This window comes from Macaca nemestrina, chromosome 6 (genome assembly GCF_043159975.1).
Source record: "Macaca nemestrina isolate mMacNem1 chromosome 6, mMacNem.hap1, whole genome shotgun sequence".
Classification (NCBI taxonomy): Eukaryota; Metazoa; Chordata; class Mammalia; order Primates; family Cercopithecidae; genus Macaca; species Macaca nemestrina.
In genome coordinates, this window is record NC_092130.1 from 172179615 (window position 1) to 172192776 (window position 13162).

A 13162-nucleotide genomic window follows, 5' to 3' on the forward strand; every position below is an offset into this window, starting at 1 on the left:
TTCAGGAGCAGGTTGTTCAGTTTCCATGTAGTTGTGTGGTTTTAAGTGAGTTTCTTAATCCTGAGTTTTAATTTCATTGCACTGTGGTCTGAGAGACTGTTTATTATGATTTCCGTCCTTTTGCATTTGCTAAGGAGTGTTAGTTTTAAAAAGCAAAAAATTTTTAATAGCATCCAAATGATCTAGGAGAGGAAAATGGTATTTAAATTATTTGCCTTTAATTTTCAGGTAAAAAGCAAGTTGGTATATATTTAAACCATGCGATTCACATTTATTTTTATTTATATTTATAGTTTGTATATTTATATTTTTTATATTTCTCGAATCTCAAAACTTAAAAATGTTAGATATCAATTTAAACAGAAAATATTAATTCATCATAGACTAATCATCAGGTCTTTGCAAACTATTTACCATTAGTGGCCTATGCTGCTGAATGAAGAGTTTTTAATGCAATATATATTTTTATCAATGAGATGGTTCACCAAGGACATGAGTATGGTTTTATCCTGTGCCTGCCATAAGTACTCTATTATTCTAATTTTATTTTATATTTTCTTGCCAAAAAATGGAGCCAGGTTGGCCCTATACAAGTATGTTTATGTGACTGTAACCATCACATACATATCCTATTATTATAGGCAGAATTTTTTTTTCTAAATCTTGTTTTTCTTATTGTTGCATATGTATGACTGTGTGTGTGTGTGTGTGTGTGTGTGTGTGTGTGTATATACATACCCAGCTGAAATTTTCTGGTAAGACGGCAGACCAATATTTGCCACTTTTTTTTGTCCTTAAAATAATCTAGGGTAAATGTCCCCATGAATTATTGTAAAAGCAAATTCACGACAGTTCAGCTGAAGCCTTAATCTTAAATAACACAATCTCACTTTGATTTTTGTTACGTATTCGAATGCTTCCAAAGTTCCTCATAAGAACTCTTAAGATCTGTACAAATTACCTTCATGTTCTCAAGCACTTACAGTATATTTAAACATTTTCCCTTAAAAACGGAAGCATAGAAGTAAAAGGTGGATGTCTCTGCTCAAGGTCACCCATTTCAATTGTTAGCTTGAGAAGGACACTTTTCCCAAAGGATGGGTATTTACTTCTATCTAAAAGTACTTACTCCTCTCATTGCAAGATACTTGCTAGGAGAAAGATATTTGAATTCCTGGCTTTTGCTCTCAGAGAGTGAGAATTTAAAGACATTACAGTGAGACAATAAAATAAATAGATGGATCTTATCATTTCAGATGTAAGTTTATGGAAGCAAAAGTGCCCACAAATCACAGCCTCTGTAATAAAGAAGACTTCCAGTGGCAGCACTGATTTTCTTATTCTCCTGAGCTTTAGACTGTTATAAAAAGGAATGCCTAAAATAATGTGTAAGGAGGAAAGCCAGTTCCATTTTTGTATACACACACACATATATGTGTGTGTGCACATACATACATCATTTTTGAGCAAGAAAGCAGAGGAGTATGTGTTTGCTTTTCTGCACTTAGAAGAACCCAGGTTGGCTACAGGTTGAAAGTTAACCCGTCCATTGAAAAGCCCTTGAGATTTTGGCTCAGTTGCTCCCTACTTGGAGCCAGTGAGGGTGCGTTACTCAGATGAGACATGAAGTCGCATCCATCCCAGGCTTTGCCCTAGAGAAGCTCACAGGCTTGGGAAACCCCCTTGCAAACAAGTGGCATAGTAAACGTTCATGATGCATGATAAGGTATTTAGAGAGGACCGTAGCTACTTAGAGCAAACCTGCAGAAATTCAGTTACTGCATAGAATAGTGGGATTGTGGATGATTTGCTACTTTAGAAATGCTCACTTTTTGGTTACAATATTGTTTTCACATTTTTTCAAAACATTGCTATTGTATTTTATTGTGCTTTTATGACTAGTAAGAGTAGTGGAAAGAAACCAGGAATATTGAAAATCTCTAAATCGTTAACCTGTCTCCAGAGTAACTAGAATATACTGAGTTTGTCTTTTGGCATTTTGAATATCGCCTCTTTTCCCCTTCTATGACCCACATCCAAATACATGCCCTGGGTGTTTATTTGGGATGGTTGAGTAAATCTAAAGCAAGGTTGTGGATTGCAAAGGCATTTTGGTGTTAGGAGATCAGCTTGTCTGTCCTCTTATATGGCATTTGGTGGGAGGTCCTACAAGCATTTAAATGTGTTTTTAGAGGGTTGGATGGTGAGGAAGTAAGAAACAGTCCTGGAAGTCAAGTTCTCCTAAGTTACCCTGTGACTCGCACACTTCTCCAAATCCCATGGAAGGTGATTGTATGATAATTCCCTCATGTTCAAAGGACCATGCCAGCAGGAAAATGAACTGTTGCCAAAGAAACTGATTAGAAGGGAAATAAGTGATTTTAAAACAATGAGGAACATGCACAGGCTACACACACACACACACACACACACACACACAAACACACATCATAATGCATAGTCAATGTACTGGCTGGCTATGTGGTAGAAAATAGCGTCATTTTTTGGACACATATGGTGGAATGTAAAAATGGAATGGATGGTGCACGCTTTATATTTATGAAGCGTTTATCTACAAATACTGGTCATTTTCAGTCCTAAGTAACCAAACATAAATGCCATGAGAAAAATTACTATAATTTTAATATATGCAGGTATGTACAAACTCACAGTTGTTTGGGATACCATTTTTTATTTGTACAAATTTGTGGTATACAAGTGAAATATTGTTACATGTGTATAATGTGTGTGTGTGTGATCAAGTCAGGGTATTTAGGGTGTCCACCACCCAAGTACAATGCATTTCTGCTTAATTATACTTACTGTACTCTGCTATCAAATACTGAATCTACTCCTTCTATCCAGCTGCGTGTTTTTACTTTTTAATCCACTTCTCTTTCGTCCTCCTCTCTCTTTTCCACTTACCTTTCTTAAACTCTATTTACTGTATTTCTCTACCTCCATGTAATCAACTTTTTATTGGCTCCTGCATATAAGTGAGAACATGTGATATTTGTGTTTTGGGGCCTGACTTATCTCACTAAAGACAGTGACCTTCAGCTCCATTCGTGTTGCTGCAAATGCAAATGACATGGTTTTTTTTTTTTTTTTGAGATGAAGTCTTGCTCTATCACCAGGTTGGAGTGCAGTGGCGCGATCTCGGCTCACTGAGGCCTCCACCTCCCAGGTTCAAGCAATTCTCCTGCCTCAGGCTCCTGAGTAGCTAAGACTACAGGCGCCTGCCACCACGCCCGGCTAATTTTTGTAGTTTTAGTGGAGACGGGGTTTCATCATGTTGACCAGGATGGTCTTGATCTCTTGACCTCATGATCCACCCGCCTCAGCCTCCCAAAGTGCTGGGATTACAGGCATGAGCCACCACGCCCGGCCTCAAGATATAATTTCTAAATGAGCAAAGAAGACACCATGTATTAGAGAGAGGCTTGTTTTTCTGAGACCATACAGTTTTGTACCTTTATTGAAGTATGGTTTGCATACAATGCACTACATGTTTACAATGATAAAAATTTGATCAATTTTAAGGTATTTGTACATTCATAAAACCATTAACACAATAAAGGTAGTGAACATGTCCATCAACCCAAGTTTCCTGATTTCCTTTTGCAACACCTCCCTGATACGCCTCCCAGTACTCCCTAGTCTCAGATAAGCACCGATTGCTTTCTGTCTCTGTGCGTTAGTTTTCATATTCCCTAACGTTATATGAATAGAATTCTACAGTGTCACTCCTTTTTTTTTTTTTTTTTTTTTGCTGGCTTTTTTATGTGTATGATTATTTTCAGATGTTTTGTTGTTCTGTATATCAAGAGTTCATTTCTTTTAATTGCTGAGTAATATTCCATAAGATTCTTCGTTTAGCTGTCCACCTGCTGATGGCCGTATGAGTTGTCTCCAGTTTTTTGACTATTACAAATAAAGCTTTTGTGAACATTCATGTACAAGTGTTTGTATGGGCATGTGTTTTATTTTCTCTTGGGTAAATATAGAGGAATGGAATGGGTAGGCTATGTGCGATGTATACGTTTGACTTCTTAGGAAAGTATCAAACAGTTATCAAACAGTTTTGTGCCATTTACAATGCTATCAGGAGTGTATGAGTTAGAGCAAACCTGCAGAAATGGAGTTACTGCATAGAACAGTGGGATTGTGGATTAATTTCTACATAGAAATACTCAACTTTTTTGGTTATAATGTTCGTTTCACATTTTTTTCAAAACATTTCTATTGTATTTTATTGTGTTTTTATGACTCTTAAGAGTAGTGGAAAGAAACCAGGAATATCTAAAATCTCGAAATCACCAACCTATCTTCAGAGTAACTAGCATACACTGAATTTGTCTTGTAGCATTCTGAATATCAAGTCTTTTTCCCTTCTATGAGCCACATCCAAATACATGCACTGGATGTTTATTTGGGATGGCTGAGTAAATATAAAGCATTGTGTCCTCATCAGCATCTGGTACTGTCACAGGATTTGGGGTTTGGGGGCTTTTTTTTTTCCCCCCGTCGTTGTTTGAATTTTAGTCATTCTAATACATGTGTAGTGGTTTACTTGTGGTTTCAATTTACCTTTTTCTAAGTTTACATATGCTTGTTTTGCGATCACATATCTTTGTTGAAATGCCTATACATATCTTTCAGCAGTTTTTCTATTAGTTTTTATACTCTAGTTTTAACTTTTAAAATACATAACGAATGCAAGTCTTTTTATCAGATATATGATTTGCAAATGCTTTCTCTCAGACTATATAGTTCACCATTAATTTTCTTAACAGTGATCCTTAAAGGACAGAAGCTTCTGATTTTAATTTATTTTAATTGGTTTTTTTATTTTATGGATGATGCTTTTGGTATTTTATTTAGAAAATTTTTGCTTAACCTGTGACCCCACAGAGGTGTTCTCATGTGTTTGCTTCTAGGAGTTCTTTGGTTTTAGATATTGAACTATGATCCATTTATGTCAATTATCATAGATGGAACAAGTTATTGATCCAAATTCATCTTTTCACATACGGATATTCAATTATTCCAACATCGTTTTCAGAAGAGACTACGCTTTCTCCATTGAATTGCCTTTGCACATTTATAAAACAAATCAATAAGCCATAAACAGGTGGGTCTGTTCCTAGATTTTGCATTCTGTTCTTTTGCTCAGTCTTTCTATCTTGATGCTTACACTGCAACATCTTGATTATTGTACCTTTATAATGAATCCTGAAGTTAGAAAGTATAAGTCTTCCTACTTCGTTCTTCCTTGCCAAAATATTTTGACTATTCTAGATACTTTGTATTCCATATGAAATTTAGAATTAGCTTGTTAATTTCTACCAAAAATGCCTCCTGGAAGTATAATTAGGATTGTAGTGATTCCATTTCCTTTCATTATAAAAGTCATGCACCTATTTATTTGAGATTTAATCTTAAGTATGTTATGTTTTGATGCTACTGTAAGTAGTGTTCTTTTAAAATTTTAATTTCTGGTAGCTTGTTGCTGGTGCATAGGAATGAAATAATATTTTATATTTACATTGATCTTGTGTTCTGCAGCCTTAATAAATTAACTTATTACTTCTAGTAGCTTTTTTTTTGTAGACTCCATAACATTTTCTACATAGACAATCATATTGTTCGTGAGTAAAAATATAATTACTTCTTACTTTTAATATGAATGACTTTTGTTTCTTTTTCTTTCCTGATTATACTGGCTAGAACTTCCAGTTTAATCTTGAATAGAAGTGATAAGGCCAGACATCCTTGCCTTGTTTCTCATCTTAAGGAGGAAAGCACATGGGCTTTAACCATTAAGTGTGATGCAGTCTGTAGGTTTTTAATAGCTGTCCTTCATGAACTTTAGGAAATTCATTTGTGTTCCAAGTTGACTGAGAGTTGTAATAAGGAATTAATTTTGATTTTTATCCAACAATTTTTGCATCTATTGAGATTATTATACAAGTTTACTTCTACACAGTTCATATGATGAATTACATTAATTGAATTTCAGATGATAACCCAGTCTTTCATTGATGACATACTAGCCATTTGACCATGAGGTATTAACCTTTTGGTATATTTTTTGGTTTGATGTATTAAAGTCTTTTTAAGAATGTTAACATCTACATTCATAAGGGATACTCCCCTGTAGTTTTCTTTCCTTCTGTCTTTGTCTGGTTTTGATATCAAAGTTGGCTTCATAGAATGACTTTGGAGATACTGTCTCATTTGCAATTATCTGCAAATGTTTTGTATGTTACAGCTGGTATGTTGCAAGTTATTTCTTTCTTATATCTTTGATGTCTTCCTTGAACATATGGGATGCAGTTATAATTACTGTTTTGATGCTGTTGACTACACATTCTGTCATCTGTGTCATATCTGCATCAGTTTCAATTGACTGATTTTTCTCTTCATTACAGGTTGTGTTTTTGGCCTCTTTCCATACGTGGTAATTTTAGATTGGATGCAAGACATTGTGAATTTAAACTGGTAGACACGTCTGTTGTCCTAAAAATATGCTAGGGTTCTCTTTGGGGACATAATTAAATTATGTAAAACCAGTTTGATGGTTTCGGTGCTTGCGTTTAGTCCTAGTTACTTGGGATCAAAGCCACGCTTAGTCTGCAGTAATTTTTCCCCACTGCGGAAGCAAGGCCCCTTTTGGTATCCAACCAATGATATGAGGTCTCTTACTTTTGCTCTTTGAAGCGAGAACTGTTCCTGGTGTTGTGTGGGTAACACACACTGTTCCCACTGATCATTTCAGGCGGATCTTTCCCTACTCCTGTGTAGTTTCTTCACATGAACACGCTGATTTTTTAAGCCAAAACCCCTGTTACCTGATTTGTACTCAGTTGAAATCTTGATGGGTGATTTTTGCACATCACTGACGTGATCACTTTGTGCAACTTTCTCCTTTCCAATAATTTCAGCCACTTTGGCATTCTCCAGTTCTCAAACCTGTCTCCTCAGTCTCTAGCCTGTGCCTAGGTTTCTGCTCCCCATGCCGTGGCCCGGGAACCTTCTCAAGCCTGTAGGCTGTGGCAATTGTGGGTCTCCCCTAATATGTCTCCTATTACTCAGTGATCACTGACCTTTATTGCCTGAAGTCCAGTACCTTAAGAACCATTATTTAATATAAATTTGTGTTATTTGGGTAAAAGGGTTGATCCAGTTTCTGTTACTCCATATTGGTGGGAAGCAGAAGACACTCTGTGACTATATAATTTTGAATCCACCACCTTCCTTTATACACCTTCCTTACTGGGTACAACTAAACTAATTTCCAGAACTTCCGGTCAGTCTTTGTTCTGTTTGCCACCGGCTCCTGGGAGCATGGTTCTACTTCCATGTAGATGCTTGCATATTGTGGCTCTTTGCAAGCACAATTCAATTACTTTGTTATTTATCTTATGTGAATTGCTTTCAGTCTCAGCAGGCCAAGCTTAGTTACTGAAAGAGAACTTGATAAATGCATATGGAAACCATAAGTATTCCATATGAGAATAAATTTAGTTTACATATTCAGCTATAGATGAGATGACTTTAAGGGTAATTTTTGTGCTTCACTCTGAGCATGTGGTATCAAAATTCTGCTTGGATTGTCTCCATCTCTCTACGTTACTTTCAGTGTATGAAATACAAGATATGTTAATTTTCTCAAAGGAAAAATAAACAGCAAAACAGGAGGTTCCACTTAACTATCTAAATCTGTTCCCCAAATGTATGCAAATTTCATCTCAATAGGCTTATCTGTTAATCAATATGATTTATCCACTTACGAAAAAGTGTTACTATGTTCAAGATTGCTAATATAAAATAAACATGACAAAGCTCTTGCTTTTGACAAATTTGCAGTCTATTAGTGGATGCAGAATTATAAATAGGCACTTAAGCTTTAGGGAACTACAAACTTGCATTCTGTAAATCAGGTCTATGGTGATGGGGGCCTGAAGTAGAGGAGGCCATTAGGATGGAGAGGACAGAGGGAACACAGGAAGCCATGACTGTAGAACTTGGCATAGAAATAAGGGAGAACCAGCAGAGTGGCTCCCACGTTGCAGGATTAAATGTTTAAATGAGTGCTTTCATCACTGTTGACTGGAATACATAATACATGGGGAATATATTTGGAGGAATTATTTACAATTGCTTTAGTAAACATTCTTATCTCATGTTTTCCACCAGAATATTAATAACCTTATATGCCAAATCATAATAGTTAGCTTCCTGAAATCCTTTTTAAAATCAGTTATCTCTTTAGTATTAAGTGCAGTGTTGTTAAAGTTCCATCTACATTTGGATAGTTGCAGCAGCGGTTTTCTAGTAAATTGTAACATACATATTCAGTTAAGCCATATAAGTGATCACAATAGAATTAAATCACTTCATGATTTTGCTCATTAAGATAAAACAAATTGGCCATACTATTTCTCACCATTTCATAATTTGATACTTCAAGCGAATGTATCATAATTAAATCTCAAAAAGCACTTGAAAGGAGAAATTCTGAGTCTCACGTTAAGCTTTGAACCATGAGAAAATAAGAACATATGAACAGACTGTTGTTGGAGGCTTAGATCTAAAGAGACTAAACTGATCTTTCTTAGCTGTGAGCTGTGCCCACCTCTGGGACCAACACACAGATGCCAATGCAGACACTTGAGCCAGCTTCCAAACACATTCATTTCAAAAATTAAACTTCATCTCCGTAGAAAGAACGAAGCTTGCAGTGTGGGAAATCTAAGAATTATTGGTGGAATCCTTTAAATCTGTTTATGAAGATGTAAGATTTTACTAATTTATAGGTAATGCTGCATTTGTGAAGACTCAAGACCAGCACTCTTCACACAGAGGTCCGTAAATGGCACATGATGTTTGTGTGTTTCTTTGAGATGGAGTCTTGCTCTGTTGCCCAGGCTGGAGTGCAGTGGCACAATGTCGGCTCACTGCAAGCTCCGCCTCCCAGGTTCGAGCAATTCTCCTGCCACAGCCTCCCGAGTAGCTGGGACTACAGGCACCCGCCACCACGCCCAGCTAATTTTTGTGTTTTTAGTAGAGATGGAGTTTCACCATGTTGGCCAGGCTGGTCTCGAACTCCTGACCTCAGGTGATCCGCCCACTTTGGCTTCCCAAAGTGCTGGGATTACAGACGTGAGCCACCGCGCATGGCCAAGCTGCATGTGTTTTGAGCCCATTTCAGCAAGGAGCTCTGGGATGCTTACCTGGCCAGGCTGGCTCAGAGTGAGGGAGGGAAGGGCAGTGGCATGTGGCATTTTCAATCCAGAGGTGAGAGCATCCCCATACCAGAGGCACAGAGGGTCCAAGACAAGGGTTTATTGCTTTCCTGTCATGTGGTTTTCATTCCAAGTGAAAGAGATCACACACGTGTTGTGCCTGGCTTTTTACATGATTGGGTTTATGGCATTCATTGGGGCTTTTTCATTTAAGAGGCAGCATTCAAAAGATGCCATAATAAAAGATGCTATAAACACAAGAAAATGAAGTCATCTATCTTTCTAGTATTTGTTGATGTGGAGATGGCGTAGGCTGGGAGGAATGCCTGGAGAGTATTAAATCAAAGAAACAGCAATGATCGCTTTACATATTTTCTGTTAAAAGCCTATGATGTCACAAAAATCCTGAGTGTTATCTGCCATAAATAAAATAAAAAATAAATGCATTGTAAGTAAAAAAAGATAGAGTATTTAAAACAGTACAAAATAAAGATCGTATTAGGTTCCCAGGTAAAGTTGGTGGCGTGGAGACACAAGTTGCTTTCTATCCTACTGGAAACATACTAATACAGTATTAGAGGGGTTGATTTTTCAAGGCATAAATGCACAAAGTCAGAATAAAAGAGAAAGAACCATGTTGATTTTAAAAAGTAGAATCTGGAAATACATTGAAGAAGCATGAATTCAAGTGTAGCAGAGGAGAACTGTGTGGAAGACAATGCTGCCCAGTTCTGTGATTCTTAGAATGGCCTGCTCGCAAGGCTAGCTATTGACTGGCATCTGGGAATCTGGATTTCAGGAAGGTTTCTACCATTCCCAGATGGCAAGAGTGGCTCTCTGTGCTTAAATTGTCTGTACAAACAATGTGGTGTATACTGAAAGCTTCCTTGGGGGAATCTGGACTTTTGGTAAATGCAAAGCAAGGATGCTTCTGCAACCAGACCCCAGTGAAAGCCCTGAGTACCAGGTCTCCAGTGAGCTTCCCCAGTAGACCATCTTCCCTGTACATCATCAGAACTAGCTGCTGGGGGACCTGAGTACATCCTTTGTGACTCCACCGAGAGAGGTCTCTTGGTTGTGCCACCTGGCTTTGTCTAGACTTCTACCCCATGTGCATTTCCTCTTTCCCGATTTTGCTTTGTATTCTCTTACTGTAATAAATTATAGCTGAGAACACTGCTGCATACAGAGTCCTATGGATCCTGCTATCTAATCATAGAAACTGGAGGGATCTTGGGGACCTCCAGCACATACATGAAAAGAATCATCTCAATGCACACCAGAGACCCCTCAGAGAGCTCAGGAATCAGCAGCCCCGTTTTCTTTGTCAGTGGCAAAGTAACATTGGCTGACTTCTATTTAAGAAGTTGTCAGACCTCCATATCTCTCTCCTACTCCACCAAGGGGACTAGACCTGCTCTGTCCGGCAGATGCTAGGAAGCTTATTTTCTGGAGAGGAAAACAGAGCGTCTCTGGACCTCTGAGCACTGAGCTCAGTTAACTGGGTGCTTCAGAACCGAGAAACGCAGAGTAAGATAAATGACTGTCTACTGGACACTGAGAATTCAGCCCTCTTCCTGCACTTGGCTCCCAGATCCTCCATGGCTCAGTCTCCAGCATCCAGACAGGCAAGACACTGGAGCAGTCTTCTCAGGGGTCTCTGAAGAGTCCAGCAGGAAAGGTTTAAGATTCTGACAAAGATTCTTAAATTCTGGTTAAAGATGCTTAACCAGATCTGACCAGGTCTATAGACTTCTCTGTCCTTAGACCTTCCAGTTAAACTTTTTAGCCCTCCACTCTAATTCAAAGCAGAAAACAAAGAATGTTCAGATCACAGAAGAAACAATCTAACAAGAAAGATAGCGATCCAAAAAAGCAAAGGGAATTCAGCAACTAGAAGATACAGAAGCTATAGAGAGAGACTACAACCTTGAAATAATTCATCAGTGTACTCAGTGTATTCAAATCATCAATGTACTCGAATTGGAGAAAGTAGTGTGACCAAAAAAATAAGAACAGGATACAATAAAAGGGAATAATCAAGAACCAAAAAATAGACACAAAAGGGCTTTTGGAAATTTAAAATGTAGTAGATAAGATGAATATTTCAATCATCATTTTGGAAGATAAGGTTGAGGAAATCTTCCAGAAACTAGAGCAAAAGATGAAGATATGGAAACTATGAGATAAAAGATGAGAAATGTAAAAATGGATAAATGAGTTTACATCCAAAAGATAAGAGATGCAGCAAGAAAAGGGAGGGGGAGCATGAAATGAAGTAATCAAGAATATTTCTGTTCACGCCTGTAATCCCTGCACCTTGGGAGGCCAAGGCGGGCAGATCACGAGGTCAGGAGATTGAGACCATCCTGGCTAACACGGTGAAACCCCATCTCTACTAAAACTACAATAAATTAGCTGGGCGAGGTGGCGAGCGCCTGTAGTCCCAGCTACTCGGGAGGCTGAGGCAGGAGAATGGCGTGAACTGGGGAGGCGCAGCTTGCAGTGAGCCAAGATCGTGCCACTGTGCTCCAGCCTGGGCGACAGAGCGAGACTCTGTCTCAAATAATAATAATAATAATAATAATAATAATAATAATAATAATTCTAAAACCGAAGGAATTTGTAGATTCAAAGGTTTTACCAAAAGAACCCAAAGTCAAGTTTAGGTGTATGGTGATAAGTATCAAAATATGCAACTGAAAGAGGTGGAGAAATGATAGAGCGATTTTCTTATTTTATGATAAAGCTTAATGAGTGATTTAATTCTTATTTTATTAATAAAATATTGTTAAAAATCTTTACTCCTGTGGCCATCACTAGGTGTATTACATGTAAGGTTTCCCCTCCAGTGAAACCCGTTGCTGTAAAATGGAGAAATTATGTCACACTGCATCCAAAGTCGACTCCTGTATCCCTCCTACTGGGCTCTGTGTTTGCAGCAATTGTATGTAGAACGCTTGTCAAATAAATCAGTAGGTGCTCCAGGCAGATTTTCATCATCTCCACCTGCCAGACCTCCAAAGCCACTGTGTGCTCATCTACCCAGGACCTTCCTACCTGTGGTTCCAAGGGAGGTACCTGGGAGGGAGGGAACAGAACTTACATTTCAGTGTACTCTGAGGAGATGCTGAGAAGGGCTTTGAAGGTGTCAGCTGTGAGATGATGGGAAACCTTCTTATACGTAAAAAAGTCTCTTGCATCATTTTATCTTGTGGCTCCCCTACCACTCTAACACCTCACATCTGTGATCCCAGGTCTTAAGACATCCGTTAATCTCAAACTGCATATTACGAGGTTTACAGATCAATCTTTTCAAGAAAATGCTAAACTTAACATCAGAATAATGGGTACTTTCAGCTAGTCATTAAGTGAAAGGAAGATGATTTTTATGGGATCGCTGGGGTTTTTTCCCACAAGCAATTAAGTTTGTTGTCTCATTCCCATTGTTTACACAGGAGAGACTGCGGATTCCTTTTGGAGATGTCTTGAACACTGAGCATTCTTTTGAATGCCTAATTTAACACAAATGTGTTTTTAGTTTGGTAGAGTAGCTGTGTCTTAGGAGCTGGTGTTTTAGAGACGCCTATCTTTCCCTAAAGGAAAGGAGCCTTTGGTGAGGTTGCTCTGTTCACCCTGTATGGTAATGCTCGCCTGCACGTTCTCCCCAGGAGTACCAGCCTTGCAACACCAACCCGTGTCCTGAGCTGAAGAAGACCACACCCTGGACACCCTGGACGCCTGTCAACATCTCTGACAACGGCGGCCACTACGAGCAGCGATTCCGATACACGTGCAAAGCCCGCCTGCCCGATCCGAATTTGCTGGAAGTGGGAAGACAGAGAATCGAAATGCGGTACTGTTCTAGCGACGGCACCAGTGGCTGCTCCACAGACGGTGAGCAGTGATTC

The 13162-nt window shown here is 38.4% G+C and overlaps 1 protein-coding gene across 6 annotated transcripts in view; it reads left to right on the forward strand.

The window, feature by feature from the left end:
• The window catches only part of LOC105489489 (semaphorin 5A), a 512498-nt gene that overhangs the window by 469427 nt on the left and 29909 nt on the right, over nucleotides 1–13162 (forward strand). For all 6 annotated transcript variants that reach the window (XM_011754315.3, XM_011754312.3, XM_011754314.2 and 3 more), the window contains one exon: nucleotides 12923–13148. In XM_011754315.3, coding sequence (XP_011752617.2) covers nucleotides 12923–13148 — 226 coding nt within the window. The remainder of the gene's footprint in view (nucleotides 1–12922; nucleotides 13149–13162) is intronic.